This window comes from Tinamus guttatus, unplaced genomic scaffold (genome assembly GCF_059628265.1).
Source record: "Tinamus guttatus ecotype Peru unplaced genomic scaffold, ASM5962826v1 Tinamus_guttatus_pri_ptg000212l, whole genome shotgun sequence".
Classification (NCBI taxonomy): Eukaryota; Metazoa; Chordata; class Aves; order Tinamiformes; family Tinamidae; genus Tinamus; species Tinamus guttatus.
This window is the reverse complement of record NW_028288746.1, coordinates 1,591,652-1,608,886: the sequence shown is the minus strand read 5'-3', so window position 1 is coordinate 1,608,886 and position 17,235 is coordinate 1,591,652. Positions and strand designations below refer to the sequence as shown.

General features: G+C 44.9%; 1 protein-coding gene across 1 annotated transcript in view; it reads right to left on the bottom strand.

The window, feature by feature from the left end:
• The window catches only part of USP7 (ubiquitin specific peptidase 7), a 57,248-nt gene extending 50,067 nt beyond the window's left edge, over nt 1–7,181 (bottom strand). Inside the window, exon 1 of the mRNA XM_088524594.1 lies at nt 7,058–7,181. Within this exon, the coding sequence (XP_088380720.1) occupies nt 7,058–7,139 (82 nt within the window). The 5' untranslated portion in view covers nt 7,140–7,181. The remainder of the gene's footprint in view (nt 1–7,057) is intronic.
• Between the last annotated feature and the right edge of the window lie 10,054 nt (nt 7,182–17,235).

Below are 17,235 nucleotides of genomic sequence, written 5' to 3'. Positions count from 1 at the left end.
GAACCGCAGAATATTTAAAAATTTAAGTTTAAAACGTGTCACCAGGAGTCTTCATCCTCTCCGGAGGGATGAAGGGTAGACTGTAAGCACAAGGAAGCAACAGGGCTGTGTATTATCGCATACCTTGGTGCCCTTGCAGGACTGCTACCCTCTGAGCTGAGGGTTCGGACATCCCCAGCGCTGACATCCACAGGGAACTCCAAAATCGAGCCCAGAACTCATCCAGCATTTGTGTAGCTCCAAAGCAAGATTCACAGTAACAAATTCTATAAATTCATACAACACTTTACACTGGGAAAGGGCCTTTTCTTAAAAAGGCAGCAGAAATATAAATCTACTTCTCATAGATAATGTTTACATGTATCAGCTCAATTACTAATATATTTACTATAAATGTAAATTCTGTACTATTTTTTTCATTCAAGAACTAGCTGCCTAATGAAATAAATTTACACCACCGCTCCCTGATCTAAAGATGTATTTAAAGAGGAATAATACTGATCCACTATGATGGATTTGAAATTAAAACCTATGCCAAATTTTAATAGGATTTTGCATCTTCATGCCTTTATGAAAACCTCCATCAGTGATGCTGGAAATAATAATGTGTGTGCACAGCTAGAGATTTCCCATTTTGTAAGTACATTCTTTTTCTGTTGCGCCTTGAGAAAATACACAAGACCAAGTTTAAAGCTATGGTAAACGCTTTTACCAATGATACTCCTACACATCCTTTCATATTTACAACAGAAAAAGGGAAATTGTGAAAAACTGTTTTAAAAATGTTGCAATTTATACATTTAAAGTGAGTTCTATATTAATGCATTCAATCACTTAACATGAAAATGTAAAGCTCTGAGTTATATTCTCCTATCAAACTGGTGTGATTATATATATATATATATTTTAAAACTGCCTTTCCTGGCATGGAACCTATTTGGAACTTTTTTCTCATAAAACATTTCAGCTCCCTATCAACACTGCCTTACAGCGGCTTGCGAGAGGCTTCAGAGCGCCACGAGGATGCTGGTTTCGATGCAGAAAGCCTGAAGCTGCTCGGGACCGAGAGGGCTGAATACTGTCTGTCTCCCCGTGCGCCGCCAAAAGCGAGCGGAGGGGCTGGCGTTTTCTCTTCCCAGTTTAAACAGGAGGTTCTGGGCAACACGTGCACTCCCGAGCTCACCTGGCAGCTGCTGCCAAAGAGAACTGCAGCTCTGAGGATGCCAAATGCCCCGTTTTCTGTAAGTGTCTGAAGGGAGTCACTACAAAGCATGACATTTCTGTTTCCATCTTCATGATTAAACGAGTCAGAACGAACTTATTTCAGTAATGTTTAAAACAGCTTCCAAATATCACCGAAAAATAAACTGATATATACCATACTGATTATATCATAGAATTCGACAGTTTTACCAAAATTTACCATTTACTTTTCAGTACACGCATTTTTGAAGGGACTTGTCTTAAAATAAGTGCAATGCCAAATAATTGAGCTGTGAGAGTTGTGTTGTTCTAGCTGCATGTTACGTTCAGTACAGGATAGTTTTTAAATGTGCTTTTGTATTCTGAAGACTTGAAGTCCCTAGGTATTACAGCAAAAGATATGCTAAAATTGTCTTAGTCAAACTGCAAATATTCAGCCCAGTTTAATCATTTTCAAAATTCAACTATCAATTTCCTGAGCTGGCTATAAACTAAATTACTTCTAGTTGACAAAATCTCAGACTCTTAATGAAGCCAAGGAAACTCAAATTAGAATAAAATAGTGCTTCCAGGTTGAGCCTTCTTCCTTTTGCTGCCAAGACTTTCAAAATCCACTCACTTCTCTCAATCCCTCTAAAGTTAGAGCCTGTTTTAACAAAATTAGCAAGCCTAGGTCAAAAAAGGCTCAACAGAAATATTTAAATTTAAGAGTTAAGTCCAAACCTGCAACAATATGCACGGATACATTATGCTACAGCAGTTGCCAGTGATTATCTGCACTTTTATTCTTTGAATATACAGCTTTTTGCTAGTGTATCAAATTACTGTACTGAAGCCATAGGAGCTAAATACCATTAAATAAGTAACCAAGAAAAATGTTTTTGGAAAACAAACCCATGCATTTAATAGCTTGAAAAATAACACAAGAATCAACAGCCCCCATTCTACTTGCCACACCACCTTATAATAAACACTAAACACGTTGCAAATGTCAAACGAGCACAGACCAAATTTTATATACATTGATAAGGATAATATATTTGAGAAGACAACACTTGCTGGGGAATATCTGCACATTCTATTGCAAGTCATCCAATATTTAACACCTTCATAATTGACTCATAACAGGCACTAGATACAAAGTTACATTAAAACAACTAATCTAGGGCATCTCACAGCACAACCCAAAGCAAACAGTGGCTTTTTTAAATTTATAATCATTTAAGAAAAATTGGGTGCTTCACAAGCTCTAAACCAGTTCCTTTTCACCCTTACCCCAAATATCGAATGATGTCATGCAAGATGTACTGGCTAAACTGGTTTAACTGCTCCAGGCTGGATGCACTGTGCAGATTTACCTGTGATAAATTATTTGGCAGGTACAAAACTGATTGATTGCAAAGTCTCCAGCACCTATTTCTAATTGTGCTTTTAAAGTTTGGAATTATAGCACTTTTACATACGTGATTTGCTACATTACTTAGCACAGTGACCTAGTAACAACAGGCAGTTGATTTTACTCCTGTTCTCAGTTGAGTCAATGCCATGCAACAAGTGGAATGGCGTAAAGAAGTCTGATAAAAAATGTATACATTGTTCACCTGGAATAGCACGCTAATTCCTCCCTTCCGAATTTCACATGCATTTTCCAGGATTTCATTTAGGTCACTTCTCACAGAAGTTTGCTAAATCTGACCGCTACTGATCACTCAGCTCCTGGGGAGCACACAGAAGCAAACCTAGCTATAGGACCATGGATGCCCTGCACATATAGGGCGCTCTGCAACCTGCTGATGCTGCTTTCATCTGATATTGATGCAACCTACATCTTTTCCCAAGGCCAACTGTTTCCAGAGTTACTAAATATTACTGAGAGTGGGCACAAGACAGCAGGTTCTTTACTCTTAGGTATGGATATTCAACCACAGCATCAATGCAATTTGGGCTGCTGTCTGATCCATCAGCGTTTGCAGCTCCTCCCGTGTGAGCATCTCTCATTTCACGGGAAAATGTTGCAGCTGGGGAGGGGAAGGGGCAAGGAGAACATGTAAACAAGCAAGATACCCACGTTCACACCGTGACTTTAGTTTGGGTATTCTCCTTTCAAACATACAGCTGCGTTTTATCAATCAGCTGGAAGCAATAGAGAAGACAGTAAAGGAGCTCGTGGTGGGAAAGAATAAGAAATGATGGAGGCCTTCAGAGATGGAGAAAGTAGAGGGAGAGAAGAGGAAACAGAGTTAACTTAACTCCCACGATAAAAAAAAAAAAAAAAAAAGAGTAGAGCTAAGTGTGACCATGACAGTTTGGTACAGCCTTTCCAAATCTAAAATGTGAGCCCGGACAACATTTCTTTCAGAAACAGGGACCATCTTCCACAAACAAGAACAGTTAACTGTATACAATTGGCAGGAACTCAGAATGCTCATGAGGACAAAGGGGGGGGGGGGGGGGGGAGTTATGACTCTGAGGACAAGCAAAAAAATAAGTTAATGTACCCAAGACTGGTATTACACGGGGGGACAGAAATACAGTAAACACTGGCAGTAGTGATAAAAATATCCGTGAAAAGGTATCAACTTTTAATTGCACAGAAACTGAAAAAAGAGCCATTTTAAACATTTCATATACTGTTTCTTCACACACTTTTACTTCACTTTTCACATGTTTTATAGGTCAAAATAGATTTTCATGTTCTTGTCAAATCACTTGGAAGTCAAATCTCAACTTTAAATTGTACTAAATAGCAAAATGGTATTAAAAAAAAAAAAAAGTAGTGATGCAAGAGGACGCAGGGTTGATGCAGAAAATGTGCTTACTGCATCCCTGCTCCCCTGCAGAAAAGAAAAAAAGAAGTGTGTGTGGCGGGGGGAAGTTTAGTTTTCCATAATGCAAAACACAAGGATATAACTAAGGGCAACGGGTTGAAAGAGGACGATTAAAGCCATAAAACTAGGGATACCTACAGTTATTAAGCTGCAAAAGCGACTTTTCACTGAATGAGGGCATTTTATGAAATACGTAACCGTAGACTTGTATTAAGACAGGTTCTTCGAAATGGGGTAAGATAAATTTGAACAAATGAGTTGCAGAGGAAGCATATATGCCCAGTCTGGACTGAGACTGTATTACACTTTGCAGAACATGTCACCAGTAACAGCTCTAATTCTTGGCATAATAAAGCAACTTTCGGTACAGAAAAAAAATCTTTTTTTCCCTCTAATATGTTTAGTTAGTTTATGGGTGAGAAAAGGCCTCGGAATTTCAACGGGGTAATTTACTAGTTACTGCCACAAGCTATTAGTTCTTCCAGAGCAGAGGCATGTCCATCCTCCCAGTTTGTTTTGAAAGGAAGCAACCACACGGACTGCAACCATGTGCTTTACACAGAGCCAGGCAAGAGGCACCCGCAAAACCCGCTGCTTGGGACACTGTTTGGCCAAGATAGTTCCCAGCTCAAGAACCATTCTTGTTCCCTCACAATCCTGTGCCAAACTTGCACTGCATTCGTACACCATTAAACAAGGGTGCAGCGTGAACCAAATGAAAAATTAAGGAAATAAGAACTACATTCAAGAAAAAAATGTTTGATTTTTAGTTTTTGATCACTATGTAGCGATATGTTCCCCTATACAGGGGATGAGCAGCAGCAAATTATACATATATCTAACATCAGCTACGCAAGCCGTCGCCTTTGACTGAAGGGAAGCAACTTTCTTTTATAAACAGACCTGGTAAATTTAAAGTTTCTCTCTCCATGCATCACTGCTGCCATATCCTAGTATGAATAAATCTTATTACAAGCACAATGTCCACAGGTAACAGAGAGTAAACGTAGGAAAAGGCAACTCACAGCACATCATGTAGCTGAAGCACTGCAAGGAGGCTGGCTTGTGTCACACGCTTCCATAGGATCCCTGCCCTGATCACGGCTATCGCTGCTGCTCTCTTTCACTCTGCGCAGATTTAACTCCCTTATAAAGTGAGTGTCTTCCTCTCTCCTTTAGCCCGATAGCCCTGTCTTGCACCACTTTGGTTTAGACCAACTGTCCATTAGCTGGTCACAGAAGAGTAAATCGGTCAATGGGGAAAGCGACAAGAAAGCAGACGCTCAAAGTACCACATCCAGTTTAATTGAGAAGAGTTTAATTCCTCACCTTTGCTGCTACTTCTAAGACAGTTCTTGCGCTCATTTAAAACTCTTCACCTCATACAGCTGCGCACAGAGCAGTGAACCTTCACGTAACTCAAAATCGACATGTGCAATTTTCCACTGCACATTCTTCACATACCTCCTAAATCTAACGTGATCACTCAGAGAGAATGACATCTGACACTGTTTTATGCAGTTAAGTTTATTAAGTTAACTACATGTTATTAAATATTTCCCTCACTGCTTTGCACTAAGGCACAAACACCCATACATTAACAAGACAGACGCTGGCTTGTGGATGGCTTAGGTATGCTTTTGTTTACTGCACTTTTAATAGAAAAGTTGCAAGAATCTACCTTCCATAATCCGGAAAACTTAATGCAAATTCCTCAAGGAAAAGCAAGCATCCCAAAAAACAACCTAAACTTTTCTTGCATAGATACATAGTTAACTAAGCTGTCATATACTAGTGAGTTAATAATACCAACCGAATCAGCTGTGCATTGGCTAACAGAACTCAAATAGGTGTCTGAGATAATGCTGTGAAGGTTGCTCAGTGCTGAGACACACACGGACTCTTCCGGGTGGAGGTGGCCACCAGCATAAGGTTTCCCCAGACATCAAAGGGTTTTCCACTCAAATTCCGACTTGTATTTACCCACTGACAGAAGGGATGTGACTAAAAGAAGTACTGAACACCCTAAACTGACCCAAATGGATCAGCCTTTCACAGGAGAGCACCAAGGCCATAAAAATCAAAGAAAATTGCATACAGGCAGTATGTTAAAGGCCCTAGATATCAGAAAAGGGCAGGCTGCTACGGGCTATCCAAAAAAAAAAAAAAAAAAAGGAAAATGCATCACGCAGATGTTACACACGCATACACATAAACAAACACACGATATTTCTCTAAAAAAACAGGCCCTTGTATATATTTGCCCCATATTAGGGAAAGGCCAATTTAGAGATTTTTCTAAAACGAGAAGCACAGACATCGTGACTGCAACAATAAATAAGCTTTAACTATTATTTTATGAAATAGAGAAAAGCTTTAGATAATGACCTTTTAATCCTGAAGTCGAGCCTTGCAGTCCCTGTGAAAAACTTCCCCTAAAACACCTTGGCCACTCATAATTTCCAAGCATATTTTGAAGCAAGAACCTGTACTCGCCAGGCCCACTGCCGCCTTTCCCAGGCAAATTCCTCGTGCTGGGGGTATTTACCACCCGCCCGTGGAGTTTGGTGCCTGGACCTCCAAGCCCAGCACCACTGCTGCAGGCAGCCCAGCGCGACCACCCCTGGCTGATGGATCGAGACGCACCGTGTCTCCCATCCCCAAAAGACGGCTTTAATGGCTGGGTGCATAGGAAAGGGGCTGTTCACGAGGGGAAAATAAATAAATAAGGGCTAAAGGCGGAGTGCGGAAGGCTCGGGGGGCCGCTCGCTCGGCAGGAGCAAGGCACGAGCCTGGGAATGTGCTCCCCGCTGGAAGGAGCGCGGCGGGATGACGGTGCAGGATCCGGGCCCGGCCCGCGCTAGGCCCGGCCCGGCCCGGCCCGGCCGCCCTAGCAGGAGGCTGCATTAAAATGGCGAGCAGCGCTGCGGCCCCACAATGAGCGGCCGCGGCCCCGGCGGCAGCGCGGGGCTCCCGCCGTTCCCCCGTGGCCCTTTGTGCCGCGGGAGGCTCCGCGCGGGCCTCACCTTCCATCTCCATGTCCTCGGGCTCGCTCAGCTGCTGCTCGCCGGGCTTGGGGTGCTGCTGCTGCTGCTGGTGGTGGTTCATGTCGGGCTCGGGCTGCGGCGCGGGCTCGGCGGCGGCGCGGGCCTGGGCTGCAGGCGGCTGCGGGCCCGCGGCGGCGGGCGCGGAGGAGGAGGAGCGGCGGGGCCGGGGCAGCGGGCGGCCCTGCTCGGCGGGCGGCGCGGCGGGCAGCGGGCGGGCGGCCGAGGGAGGCAGCGAGACGCGCACGTATTTGCTCGCGATGCGCCCAATCTCGGCGGCGGCGCCTGCTCGGCCCGAGGGGAGGGGAGGCGGGAGCGGCTTCCCCGGGCGCCGGAGGGGAGGGCGCGGGGGGCGGCGGCGGAGCGGGAGTCAGGGCCCGGCGGCCGGCGCTTCCCCGGGGGCCGGCGAGCTGCGCGCTCGCGGAGGCGCCGCGGGGCCGGCCCGGTGCCCCGCCGCCCCGCCGGCGCCGCGGGGAAGCCGCTGGCGCGAGGCCGCCTCGCTGCTGCCGGCCCGCGGGCCGCCCGTGCCCCCGGCGCGCTGGAGCCGCTCTGCCAGCGCTCTGCGCCTCAAAATGGCGGCCGCGCTCAGCGCCGCGAAATGTCACATCCGCATGAGGGGCCGCGCCGAGGCGAGGCGAGCGGAGCCGCGCGGGGGAGCAGCGCCGCGGCCGCCCCGCCGCGCCAACAGCAGCCGCCGCGGGAGGCGCGAGGGGCGGAGCCGCCGCCGGCCCGGCCCGGGCCCGAGCGGGCCGCCGAGGGACCCTGCGCGCCGCGAGGCCGAGCCGGCCGCCGCGGCGGGGCGGCCTCGGCGCGGGGCCTGAGGCCCCGCACGGAGCGAGTTCCGGGCCTGCTGCCTTGCGTGGCCGCCGGGTCCCGCTTCACACCCCGTCCCACCATCGCGGGACGGGGAGATGTGGGGCCACCGGCAGAGCCCGTCCCCGCAGGCCAGGGCAAGCACGGAGAGAAGGGCTGCCCGAGGCCCTGCTGCACGTAGTAGGAATCCACGCTGGAAACAGGGAAAACACGGGCAGGGGCATGAGGGTGTCACCGGGAAGATGAGGTGTGAAAACCAGTTAATTTGATAAGGTGCCTTCTAAAAGAGATGCTGACTCCCCTCAAACCCTGGTTCAAGAAAAGTCACTTAAAAAATTTCTGCTGCTGATGACACAGGCGAAAAGATGAGCAATCTGCTAAATCTGGATGATCTCACCAAGAGGTCAGGATTAGTTTGGAGACTGATGCACCCATCTTTAGTTTCCTGATGTCCTAATCCTTGGACTTTTCCAGTCCTGCTCTTTCACCATCATTAGCTCATTCCTAATGACTTCCAACCTCCTAAATCCCATGCAGGTTCAAACTCATCCCTCCGTCCTTCCTCCACAGTGATTCCCAATACAAGATGAACCAGTATGTCACAACAAAAGGGTAGCTGCTGTTGTTTTACCTGATCTTTCATCCATAAACACCAGGGTTGTGGACAAGATCAACTGAGGAAGATAATCCCTCTATTACAAGGAAGAAGAAAATGTCCACTAATTCAACCGTAAGCCAGTTTTATCGTAGGCATTAAAAACCTTCTTATACTTAGGAAGGTTTCTCCGAGTTTTCCCCAAATCTTTGGATATTCCTACTGCTTTAGAGGAACAGAAGCCATGCCAAATGCGTGCATGTATCCTTTTGTGGAAAGAGTAGTATGGGAGAGAGAGGTGGCAACTTCTCTGTCTTTAGTTGGGTGCAGAAACATCATATGACAGTTTTGAAGACAGGCTATCAAAACCAAGTAGATTCCTTTCCATATATTCCTAATATAAATTAGCTTTATCTTTTCAGATTCCAGATACCTTACAGGCTAACATATACAATAATATAGAGAAGAGTCTTGTGAAAATAGGTCATTTATATTCTGTAAAAATAGCTATGCATAAAAAATCTACTGAAAGTGGGTATAGGTACTTATATCTAAGAGGGAATGCATTTTACGTATGTGTATATAATCATCTCAAATGTATTTTTGAATTAATTAAAAGGTAACCATTTTATACAGTGAACCCAGAGATTATAGCATTGTGATTTGATTCTTTCTTGACAGGAAGTACAAATCTTACGACCAAGCCTAAGGTAAGGTCCAGATCTCAACATATGCTAACATTTTATCCTAGCTACATTCAAGATTCTGCTGCTAAGTATTTCTGGCCCATTGCCACTCCGTTGTGAAACCTTCTGCCATTCACCTTTCTTCAGTGCAACACACAAAATTGTCCTTTAAAAGCATTTCAAGCAAAGGACGTTGACCGTGTTGGTCCTCTTCGTGTAAGCGCCTGGCCCTATTGTTCCTGCCAGAGTTTGAGCTAGCCTCCACTCCACCACTGCTGACCAATCATTTATTTATCCAACTGTCCCATAGGTACTTTGTATTTTCTTAATATACTGTTCATGCCATCCTCAAAGACTACAACATCCCTCTACAAATACTTCCTGTCTACTCTGGTTCTTAAGGTAAATTCCTTATGCAGCACAGTTGGGCGAACACCCAACAAGGGTTACTGATATTTAAAAAATAAAAATAAAGCTCACGTGCAGGGATGTGATGACACAGCCTATCTATACATTCCTGTTACTTTTGTTCTTGTCCTTCTCTTTTCACTCCTTCCTTCCATTTCCTACACCCACTTACTGAATCACGCCTAAATTTAGGCCTCCCTCCTGTAATCTAATCCAGGCCTCCTGGCCCTTATGCCCACACAGAGCACCAGGGACTTTGGTGGAGCGGCGCCTGAGCAGAGGATTTCATCCTCCAAGGGGAATCGTAGTTTAGTGGGCAGGGGAGGTTCCTCTTTCTGTGCTTGCCTAGGTCAACAGGGCTGTCAGACTGGCTGCAGCCTCGCGGCATTCCCTCCAGATTAGTCATAGTAATGAGAGATGATGCAAAAGAGGTGCTATCATCTTTAAAATGCCATTGAAGAAATAGGCTTCCTTTGGTGAAGCTGACTTGCTCCTGAGCCTTCCTAAAGTAAATATAAATCCAATCCAGCCTGCTTATTTTTAAAAGTCGCAAGCCAGTATTCATTTGCATGCATGCCAAGCTGAGCCTGCAGGAACCAGACAGAGCTCCAAGTCTCCCCTGTGTTTCTGGCCTCCAGATGAGAGATCCCAATCCCGCCTGAGCCAGGGAAACCTTCCACTGCCCTCGTACCCCCTGTTCCAACAGGTCCCTGTGTAGAGACACTCACAGGGCCTGATGGCCACCACAGGCAGACCTGCAGGAGGGAATCCGAGGCCACAGGGCTGAGGGAAACCACAGGATGCCCTTGGAGCAAGGTCCCATCTTGTGCCCCACAGCAGGGTTGGGTAGGCCAGGAACATTTCTGCCAACCCTCTTGTTTCCTCCCTGCTCCTCGCCCCCTTGCGTCCCGGTTGGCTCCACGTGCTCCCTTACCTTCAGCGCAGATGTCCACTCCTGGCCAGTCTCCACACTCCCAGCAGTTGGTACTCTCTAATGTGTCCATATGGCCGTGTCTATAATTAAGAAAATTTATAGCTGTGTAATGGATAATGACAGAAGGACAATTACACCAACACACGCCCTTAATACAGATGCACTAAATCAGCAAAACTGGGGTTACCACTCGTGCAGTTTGTGCTGCTGTGTCACTGGGGTGAGGTGCGTTAATGCAGCCGTCCCTCTGTGCCAGCACCGTGCTTCCTGCGGGAGCTGAGCCTGCACCGATGCACCCTATCCATGCTCACACCAGTATGGTTTTCCTAGATACAAACAGAGCCTGGGCGTGCTGAAGTGCCTTCGCCACGGAAGCCGCGTACCTACAATTTTCCTCCTTCCTCCTTCTCTAGCTTTTGTCTCTTGGTTGCTCCTAGGGCCAAGGGGAGGCGCCAACCGTCCTGGCAAGCTCTTCCCTCAGATGTGCCGCCGTTGCTGCCGTTCATGCACCAGCCCTGCCTTCTTGTTCCATAACAACAGTACCGCACACAACAAGGTCCACGTTTACAGTCACAGCACTGTGCTGTGCTGTAGGTACTTCTATTACTGCTGTATCTGCATTAATAGCGGTTAAAATATTCTCACTGTTGCCAGCAGCTCTCCATTCTCCTTTTCATGGTCCTGCTGATCCTTTGCCACATTGCTAAGTGCCACCTGGCTTGCATGGTGCCTGGAGAGTGAAAGGTGAGCCCCTATGCGCATATTTAGGGAGGGAAACAATCAAATCCGATGCCTTAGGCTCTCTAGATGAGTGCGGACAATCAGGAACAGGAGACCTTCCTTCCAGCCCAGCCAGGATCTCGGGAACACCTCAAGGCTGAGTGCAAGGAAGGAGATAGTTATGCGCATCCTAAAGCATGTGAGACAGGCGATGTAACAGGCAAAATTCAGAAGCTGTTGTTAAAATTAGACAGAAGAGCTAGATAATTTCTCCAGCTGCAATGCATGCATTTATTTGTAACAACCTGCTGTAGAAGCAGTGGGCTGGAGCTTAAAACTACGAATTTGTTCTCATCCTTTAACTGCTTTAACAAGCCTGCAATATCCCTGGTCTTCTGCAGTTGTCCTTGGCACAATGTAGCCCCAAAAAGCACCGTGTGGGGTTGATCCAGTGACCTCTGGAAGTCCCTTCCAGTGAAGTTATTTTATGATTCGTCAAACGAAAGATCTCTGAGTTGAAACCACCTCTGAAAATGTTGTAATTATGCATTCTCCTGAGGAAACACAGCTTAGGTTATTGAACAGGCTGCCTGTCTGTCTGACTCAAAAAAAAAAAAGGATAAAGGGATAGAGGACTGAAATATGAAATACCCACGGGTTGTGTGGAAATTGCTGAGATCTTTCGTTTGATGATTTTTCATAATTGAACAATCATTATCTTTTATATCAGCATTCCTTTGTACTAAAATGTGGTCTATTACCTACACCTGAATGCACCCCATAGTTTAAAGGTCTTCACGATTTAAGTATATTTTTGAACAATTTTCCAAAGCCACATCTCTCATGACTTTCGCAGAAAATCAAGACATTTAATTCCACAGGTTGTTTTTGTTTAAAGAAAATCTAACCCTCACAAAAAAAAATAAAACTGTTTTGCTAAAAGTTGTATGTTTACACTTAAGATGTGATTGTTTATCATTTTTGAAAAGTCAGATGAGTTTTTTTTTTCTCATCAAATTTTGCTGGACACAATAAACCATGAAGTCAAGTGGTACAATGATATATACCCAAAGTGAAAAAGAAATGGAAGGTACTTTACTCGTCCATCTTTTTCTGTGCAAGTGTATTTAATTAACAAAGGTTTTCTGTAAAAAATTGCATCTTACTCCACATGGAAGGCAGAGGGTAAAGCTGAAAAGTGTCTATTAAATTAGATATATTTGCAACGGTGCTGTGTAAAGCAAACTGAACGAGCAATGCATGCGCAGCCTGTGAGCTATATGAGCTATGTGCACACTGCTGTCCTAGCAGTGCATCCAAGGAAAGAAAGCACATAATAGTGGGATGAAAATTAGGGGAATTCTTGCGCTAAGGTTAGAGATTTCCAGCAAAATAGAGAAAAAAAACTCTTCTCCCTTTAGGGTTTTGTTTGTTTGCTTTTTAAGTGAAAGAAATATCAGAGTTATGAAGCTTCGCTGTTCTTAGAGGATGCTGCTGATGTGAAAGCTCTTTGGCTTTCGATAAAGACGGGACCGTTAAATTTTTGCCAGCAAAAGTTGTCTGCTAAGTATTATTAGGAATTTGATTCAGTAGGAAAGAGAAGAAGGAAAAAACAGTTCAACTAGGAACCCCTGCACTCTGTTTATTCAGATGTCAGCCCCTTTTGCCGTTGTCATTCTCCCAATTTTCCTATGCTATGTGCCAGCCAGTAAAGCTGGAGAGGTCAAAGTGCAAACAAGACAAAAATCCAAGACAAAATAAATAAATAAATAAATAAATAGACTTCTGCTTTTCATCATAAAATCCAAAAGAAACAAATGAGATGCAACTTTTTCTTCTCTTTATGGTACTATATAGGCAAATGGGAAGAATTTCTACAGATATTTAAGCAGAGAATGAGAATTAATTGCCGGAAAACTGCTCCTATTTGTGGAGTTTGTGGGGGAGGAGTTTCTCACACCAGCAGTGCTAGAACTGTAGTGTTGCAGAGAGGAGGAAGACACCAATTAGCCTAATAGAAAGAGCAGGGCAAAGATAAACATCTGGAAGGCTCCCTGGGGCAGTTCCATTTGAAGACATAAAAATAGAAAGGATGAATTTAACTGGGACCCGGTACTGGAACTGGTAGAGGCGTTGGCAGGTGGAATCACATAATTACACTTGCTCCCATTAAGAGAAGTAGCTCACATCTAGAGGAGGTTGCAAGGATGGGATTTTAAAGAACACAGAACTGACAATAGATGATGGGAGGGAAGATGAGAGCATGAGTTCATATCTCCATAGTGGCAAAATCAGCCAAATGCAGCATCTGGCTACCTTTATTTGCTCTCCATATTTAACAATGAATATTAATCACGTTGAATACGAGTTGCTCTGTTATTTGAATCTGAGCATTAGCCATTCAGTTGCTGCTAGCATCACAGCAGGCTGCCAGGGCAGAATTTGTTTCGGAAGGCCCTGCTTTCTAGGCACCCCGGCCTGGGGCATTTTTGTGGCAGTGTGGTGGGAAGTGTCTTTTCGAGCAGGGATGGCTTTGGCTGAGCTTTTGGGTTTTTTGCAAGAATGGGACACTTCAATTCTTGAGAGAACTGAGAGGAAAAAAAATCTGTTCTTTGATTTTGGGTATATTGTATCTGAAGTACTTTTGGTGCATAGTGTACTAGTGCGAGGGAAAAGAATATTTGTTTATTTTTTTGCATATGCCATACTTGGAAAGCCCTTAAATTGCTCCTTTCCTAAAGACAGGCTCTGATCAGAATTCTCTTCTTGGTCTGGGGCCCTTAGTGTAAGATAATTTTCAGTAATTTTTTCTTTGACCATTGAGGTGTGAATTGCTGTATTAAGAAAAAGGCTCCTGCCTATGGTCATCATTTAACCATATATAATATATATATATAATATATGTATATTTAACACACCAAATTATTTCTTCCTGACTCTATCTGGCAAAGGAGATCCTTGCAGGATTAGCGCTGCTTTGCCTTGTGCTTAGCACTGTTGCCTTGAGTGATATGATGCATGTGGGAACTGCTTTGAAACTTGATTTGCCTGACTTCTCTGGAGGCTTCTTCAGTGTTTTGGCAGAATGCAGGTGTTAATATTCATTTTCCTTCTTGCCTAAATGCTCAGAGTGCCTTGATGCTTTTAAGTTTTTCTTTAGTAGTTTGATACAATGTGTCTTGTACAAAAGGAATAATTTGGTGCTTCTGCAAACCTTTTTTTTTTTTTTTGGCAATTTTTTTGTTAATAGAGCCAATAAGTATCACCAGTGGGTTCTACCAAGAACCAAACCCCAAGAGTTTGTGGACAGTCACTTTTACTTGACCAACTGGACTACTTAATCGGTTAGAACCTAAAGCTTAAAGCACCACCCTTTCCCAGTACACACAGAAACCAGCACAGCCAAGTAATCAACTTCCTCAAAATACAAATGCCAGCAATTTTGACCTAAACTGAATTAGTCCAAGGCAAACTCCTGAGACTTTAATACCACTGAGACCTACAGGTTACAGGTTTATATGGCAATGGGTGCTTTGAAATCTCCTACAGAAAGGATCCTTATGGGTGTGTTATAGCTAACTTGCTTGGAACCACTCGCTGTGCAGTTTCCTGACTCTTTTCTTGGTGACAGTGAGTACGCTTCAGGCCTCGGTCACTTATCCACCCTCTGTTAGGTTTTACGTGGCAGAAAGTCTCTGAAAACTCACCTGAGATCACTGCAAAGAAGAGGCTTGAACTGCTTTGCCATTTCCAACCTGCACGTGCTAATGAAGCCCTTTTCCGAACTGTTTATAGAAACCAGTTGTGAAGTGGTGCCTAGAGCGAACTTGCTTGGAAAGTTCATCTCTTTGTCTCTCCTGGTGCCAATATAATGGGCAACTTTGTTATTGAATACCTTGCCTAACAGCCAAACTATTCCATTATGCTTTGTTTTTATAACCTAGCTAGCCTGAAGCTTGAAGTCATGTCAAGTTGCATTTGATCTGAAGCAAAGCAGCCTCCACTGTCTGTCTCGGGGATGTTTCCATCAAACACACTGCAAGTCGGCCATGGGATACTTGTTCTATGCATTTACAAACCACTATGATTTAGATTTGTTCTGCAGCAAGAAATGCCATTTTACTCATTTGGTGCTGAAATTGTTTGCAGGATTATGGCAATCAAGCTCTCCAACACAGCAGAAGCTTTATCTGGTGCAGGATAATGTTACTTAGCTCTGTTTCTTCTGTTTTGTCTCCGCATGCATCCTTCGGGGCATACAGTGCTATGCTGAAGATTTCCTTGAGTTACCTACCTTCCATTCTGAAGAGTATTTTGTTCTTATATCCTTCCATTTCCCATGCCAACGCCATCCTTCTGTGGCTTTTCTCATGACTATTGCTGTGTTGTGCTTATTTCTCATTGTGGCAGAAAGACAGTGGCTTTAGAGGACAGCTGCTCACCTAGAATTCGTTTCTCTGGAGAGACCGTTTACCTCTGTCCTGTTATTGGAGAGTCTCTGAGAACAGATCAATTTTGTAACTTGTTACTATTCTGTCAGACTTCCTTCTCCTTTCCATCCCCTTTTGCCTTTTCCCCTTCTTGATCAATTAATTTCTTTGGTCAAACACCCACTCCTGCTCAGATTGGGAGCTGGGTGGAGCAGCTGATCCCGTTACACACAGGGTCACCTAGAGCACATGGCACAGGGCTGCGTCCAAGCGGGTTTTGAAGATCTTCAGAGAAGGAGACTCCACAACCTCTCTGGGCAGCCTGTTCCAGTGCTCTGTCACCCTCAAATGTCACCCTCAAAAATGTCTCTTGGTGCTACTTATTAAATCATGGACATATCTTCAAAGGAAAAGAGGTAGAATCCTGTCACTTAAGGGGTTTAGAATAGTAGGAAGCAATCCTGCATGAGCTCTGTTGTGCAGACGCTGGAACTCAAGGAGGGCACTAGGTGCTTCAGCGAGCGCAGCTGCAGTGCAGAGAGGCTGGTCGCAAAGCCCGAGGCCTCGGGCACAGCTTTTCAGTGGGGAGAGTCACATGCATGATCTTACTTTTTCAAACCTGCAAACATAAGGCAAGTGTTTTCCTCTGTCTGCTGTAATTGGAGCGCTGAAAATAAGTTGTAATAAAGGGAGTGTATAAATGGTATGAAAAGTCCAAAGTCCGGAAAAAAAACAGTCTGTTCTGTCTTAATTAAACATGTAACAATGTTTCTGTAGGCTGGTTTCTGAGGATACTTTCAAACTATCCATCATCATTTCATAGTATATTATCTAGACACTAGTTTCAGGGAATTAGGACACTTCTTCCAAACTGAAGTCCTCAGCTCCTATATTACTGAACAATAATTTAGGGGACTGTGTGACATAGTTAGAAGGATTCCATTGGAGGGTCAGTGTGCGCAAAGATGTTACTGCTGCTCCAGTCACCTTCCCCACTCTCCTGCTGGATGTCATTGCCCTCAAAGGAAGGACAGTGCATCCAGTTGTGAATTAGGCCTTGGGCTGCAGCAGAAAAGTCAAGGCCATCCCAGACTGGAGCTATTTTACTTCAGTATGTTGGAGTGGCACTGCAGCAATCAGGACCTCACTCCTCAGAGGTTCAGGTGTCTCTGCCCTGGAGGCAACATCTTTGCGAGGAGTCAGGCCTGGCCAGGGGCAGTGTCTTCAGGCTGCTGATTTTGATCAGTGCAGGGCATGCTGAAGGCTAGTTAAGCAACAGATAGTGGCCAGTGATGAAGTGGTGATGAAGTGGTTTGCTCCATCAACTTTTTGTAGTTCCCTACCTCCAGAAACAGGTTATAACAGTCTACTTTTGAATCCATCTCTTTCCATTTCCAAAATACAGAATGTGAAACGGTTTGACGAATGCAGTAACACATCTTGTATTTCATGATATCCCGCAAACACATCCAGAGCCCTTCCAAGAACCCACAGGTTCGAGGATCACTGTGGAAACACTCACCTGCCCCCAAGTGAAGCGAGAGCCAGAGCAGCGAGGGAGGCTCCCTGGAACT